At 38.5% G+C, this 5,000-nt stretch overlaps 1 protein-coding gene across 1 annotated transcript in view; it reads right to left on the bottom strand.

Moving 5' to 3' along the window:
• Positions 1 to 990: 990 nt before the first annotated feature.
• LOC101849230 overlaps positions 991 to 5,000 on the bottom strand; it is an 8,699-nt gene continuing 4,689 nt past the window's right edge. Inside the window, exons 5-7 of the mRNA XM_005104979.3 lie at positions 3,491 to 3,649; positions 2,623 to 2,789; positions 991 to 1,530 (exon numbers count right to left, since the gene is read on the bottom strand). Of these exons, the coding sequence (XP_005105036.1) occupies positions 1,353 to 1,530; positions 2,623 to 2,789; positions 3,491 to 3,649 (504 nt within the window). The 3' untranslated portion in view covers positions 991 to 1,352. The remainder of the gene's footprint in view (positions 1,531 to 2,622; positions 2,790 to 3,490; positions 3,650 to 5,000) is intronic.

Here is a 5,000-nt window from a genome sequence, read left to right as displayed (position 1 = left end):
ATCCTCATCATCACCACCATCATCATCTTCATTCCAAGGATATCATCACCATCAGTACCACAAATGCTACAACTACAACCAGCAGGACAACTATAGGTCAACACCACTCGGATCACCAGCACCACAGCAAACTATCCAACCTTTTTCAGTTGAGTAGAAGAGACAAGAAAGTTACAAACTGTCAGTCCAAGAGATATTATCACAGTCCACACTATGAGAACATGAGGGAGCAAATGTCAGAAAAAAAAATTACGTAGAGCTTAATTCATTTTCAGCCTAATAATATCATACTGAAAGTTTAAATGCTAGTGTTTGTATGCCCCCCTTTGACACACTTTAGGTCATCTAGAGGGTCGGGCTTCCGACGCCACCTCTCAGGGCCAAGCCGTGCTGAAAAGGATATAACATCCCAGCCGAATGACCGAGATGGTCGATAAAAATTTCTCCCCACTCGGGAATTCCTTAGGAGCTGAGGACGGATACATAGATACGTGAAAGAAAAGAAAAATAGATCAGTTGATGGATTAACTCTTTCACCCAAAATTATTTTTTTTGCACTGACCCTCCCAAAACGCCGAAATTAATTTTCTCAGAGGCGCCTATTACAAAAGGGTACCTTGTTCAAGTTGATTCAGTTGCAATATTTTTTCAATGAAAGTATACTACTGCAAAGGTAATTGAATAACCTATTTCAATAATTTAAATTTTTTATGTATACCTGCGTGTATTTTTACGGTCCTGTATAGCCAAGAAAAATTTCACTGTGGGATAATAAAGTATTATCTTATCTTATCTTAATAGAAGGGTTACCTGGTTCTATGTATTATGTAAGAGTACTTACGCAATAATGTGTGTTGGTGATTGACGGGATTAATAAAAAGATTACATGTACTAAACAGACACACCATGGCAGTATTCGTGTGAGAATAACGGGTAGTAAAAATGCGAGGTTTAGCATTACATGCACCGGAATAAAAAAGGCTTCACACATTTTCGGGAATTGAAAGATATTTATTGTCATCTTTCACTTACGTTATAATTCACGTTTTATCTTTTTTTATATTACAATCAGCACTCCTAGGAAAGTTACAAGCAAGATAGGAGATGATATGAATAAAAAGGTTGGGAGGGGAGGGGAGAAAGCAGACATTTTGTAAATGGTGAAATAGACTAATTCATTTCTTAATAAGGCTTTACCAATAGATCAAGTTATGAGTCCCTATAAGCTACCGTTTGGGAGAAAAAACGTGGGGGTTGGGATGTATAGGCTGCCAAGGCATTCGCAGATGCTGGAGCTCTAAAGCATCACGTGACCTCGCCCCGGAAGTTAGGACACCCAGCAGACATGTGCTTCAGGGAACCTCACACAGGAAGTGAGAATGCATGGCGACAACGTTCATGTCGCAGTTAATCTCTTTCATTCGAGTGTCGAAATCACGGCTAAAGAGCGCCATGCAGAACTTGCTGCGTTGTTCCTGGTTGGCTGCTCTCCTTGGTTCTTTCCACCAGTTGGTGTAGATCACGGGGCCACTGGGTAGGAGAGGGAGAGGGTGTCAGTGGAAAACACATTTGTATTCTTATTAATTGACTGGACATAGCAATCTATAGAGGTAAAAGTAAAGTAGAAAAACCACCCGCAGCCACACCCCAATCCCAAACCCAGCCACAACTCTTTTTTATTTCAGAAGAATCATGGTCTGTTGCTTCCAGTTCTTGTAAGACATAGCTGTAACCTCACTGCCCACCCCTTCTCCTTCCACGATGACCCAAGATCAGCACACAAAGTCAAGCACGACTGTATTGGGGAAGGGGTGAAGTAGGGCAGTTTTGCTTTTACCAGAATCACCGTTCGCCGGAACAAGAAGTAACCAAGTCAAGCTCAATACTCATTAAAATATTCGGGGGGAGGGGGGGGGTGGAGGGGAGAGTATAAGACGCCTTTACTTTCTGCATCCTCGCTGACCTAAGAAATGTAGTGATGAGAACATTTATTCTTTAAACACTTCAGCTCGCTATGGATTCAAATACAGAACACTGACCATCAAAATATTGGGACAAAGGTTCAACACAGACCTGGGCCATCTAGGTTTAAACTTGGTATATTTTTTTTATCAGTCTTTTATTTAAAGCGAACGACAACAATATACATAATTAATCCATGTCCTCCCAAGAACATACTCACAAACATACAGACTGGCACACACAAACACGCACAGACAAGCACTTTTTAACAACTATCTTTTACAATTGAAAGTGAAAATAAAGCTCGAAAGAGAAAGCGCTACATTCTATCTTATGCCAGACAAGGGACGCAACCCTTTACATTCTTAACAACACTTCCAGATATCTAGTTGCTCTCCCTTAGTAACCCCTGAAATTATGAAAATAACACGTCTCAATACTTATTAACTTGTTGCCTGTTGTCATCATGATGGTTACGATTATAATAATAATAATCATAATCATAATAATAATAATAATGATAATGATAATAACAATAATACTAATGATGATAATAATAATAATAACGAAGACGATAATAATAATAATAATAATAATAATAATAATAATAATAATAATAATAATAATAATGATAATGTTCAAAATACAGTTAAAACTGACCCAGTTTGGCGATTCGTCCAGGAGCGGGGTCCCATCCCATTGCTGGTCGGCCCCAGGAGGATTGTGCTGTTGACGCGAACTCGGGTGTCCAAGAACTCTTTGACAAACTTGTACTCATCTACGGAACCCAGGGCGGCCAGGTAGCCTCCCATTGCCTTGCAGATATTCTGTTGGGGGGAGGGTGGGGGTTTTTGTTGTTGTTGTTGTTGTTGTTTTGTTTTTGTTTGGTTTGGTTTTTTTGGTTGGTTTGTTTGTTTACAGGAAAAGAGAAGAAAATAAAATGAAATTCCATAGTCATTAATCGTATATATGTGTAGTAATCGTTTAATGTTTCATAAAAAAAACAATAACAATAGCAATAGCAATAACAGTAATAAAAATAATAATACCTGTAATAGTAATAATAATAATAGTAATAATAATAATGATAATAATAATAATAATAATAATAATAATAATAATAATAATAATAATAATAATAATAATAATAAGTAATAATAATAAGTAATAATAAAAATAATAATCTAGCAAGTCCAGATTACTAAGGATAACTGGAACACACTTATTTGCTTTATTCTCAGATAACATGAATGGTTTGAAAATTAGAAGTACGAGCTAAAGATTAATAACAAAGTATTCTTGTCATACATGTATATGACATGGATCTGTGGGTATACGGTTGTGTACAGCACGAGGAGTAGAGGAATGAACTAGGAATACCTCTCTCTCTTTCTCTTTCTCTCTCTCTCTCTCTCTCTCTCTCTCTCTCTCTCTCTCTCTCTCTCTCTTTCTTTCTTTCTTTCTTTCTTTCTTTCTTTCTTTCTCTCCTTCTTTGTTTCTCTTAACTTTCTGACAAAGACTGGTTCACCTGAGCCCAGGTATCCACGGGTGACGGGAAGGCAGACAGGTAGTAACGGTGACTATCAAAGAAGTCGGACACGGCAAAGAGTGCATCCCTGTAATCTGCGTCGTCCTTTTCCACACCCTCCAAACGCCGGAGAAGGTCTGTCTCTCTTTGGGCATTGTCCTGGATGGGAAGCAAAAAGAAGAAATACAGTAACCATTGAAAAATAACTTAAAAGAAAAGACTAGATTCTTTGTTCAAAGAACAATTATGAAACGTTTCCCTTATCAGGTTCTCCCACTTTCTGTCTGGCTAGTGCTTGTGCGTTGAATGTCTTGCTGGGAGAGATCAGTTTCAAGACTTATTTTATCAAAAATCGAAACTGATGCTTTTCTTTTTTTCTTTTTCTTTTTTTTGGGGGAGGGGTATTTTTTTTAAGGAGAGTTTTTTACATTGGCTGATATCGAAACTTAAACGTAGAGAAGAAAAGAAACAAAGTTCAGAACACCACAGTACCGATACGACTTGGGTTGTCTTGTAAAGAACTAATACTTGTTTCATTCTTTTTTTTTTCTTTTGGTGACTATGAAGCACGGCACAAAACATACAAATCGTAAATTCAAGTTTTACCAAATTTAACTTCCACTTCCAATGGAACTGGGCCAAAAAGAGGAAATTCGCGTAGTAAAGTTCCTTTCTCAGGGACAAAGCATAAACTTTAGCTGAGCCTCGAAACTCCTAACCCGCAGTCTCATGATTATGAGCTCGATAGCCTCACCACTAGACAACTGACACCACTGATCTCAATTGTGTAATTTAGTAAATTGAGGTGTACAAGCTGTAGAATCTACAGTTACAGTCGAAGCTGTCCTAGACGGCCACCTGTTGTGGAACAGAAAAGCGATTGTTATCGTGGTGTTTTGGGCAGTGCAGTCAAATTAGTATTTCAAAGCGCAAATGGATGAAATGGGAAGAGGTCATTTGCACAGATTATTATCTTGGACAAGTAGTGACTTTTAGCCCTTCGAGCCCCAGCTGTTTTTGTGCGCTCGCTAACCCCAGTCCCAGCCAATAAAGCAGTATTTCAGAAAAAGAGGCATACATTCTAAAACGTGATTTAGTATCTTTGTAATGAGGTTTAGATAATAACATATAACAATCTTTAAAAGTAAAAGAACAAATATTTATGAAAATTGACGTTCGATTAGGTTTCCTACTTACGAAAAATGCGCAAATTTGTAACCCCCTAAACTGAGAATAATAATACGCTCTTGGGACGGTGGAGGGGTACAAGCACTGCAGAAAATATACGTGAATGGGGCTGGAAGGGTCAGAGCAGGTTCGACTGAGATTACCTGTATCACCTGTCCTGGGCAACAACGTCATTGCACACCGGACAGATCCATAAGTGCTCAGTTCCCCCCAGCACCAAAGCCCGCAAGGTATCCATACTGATTGTTCCGGTGGCTGTCTGATTATGGCGACGTTTTTAAAGCAGGTTCGACTGAGATAATAACATTATATCACCTCTCCT

This window comes from Aplysia californica, unplaced genomic scaffold (genome assembly GCF_000002075.1).
Source record: "Aplysia californica isolate F4 #8 unplaced genomic scaffold, AplCal3.0 scaffold00444, whole genome shotgun sequence".
Taxonomy (NCBI): Eukaryota; Metazoa; Mollusca; class Gastropoda; order Aplysiida; family Aplysiidae; genus Aplysia; species Aplysia californica.
The sequence above is the reverse complement of the archived record's forward strand: the minus strand, read 5'-3'. Positions and strand labels throughout refer to the sequence as shown.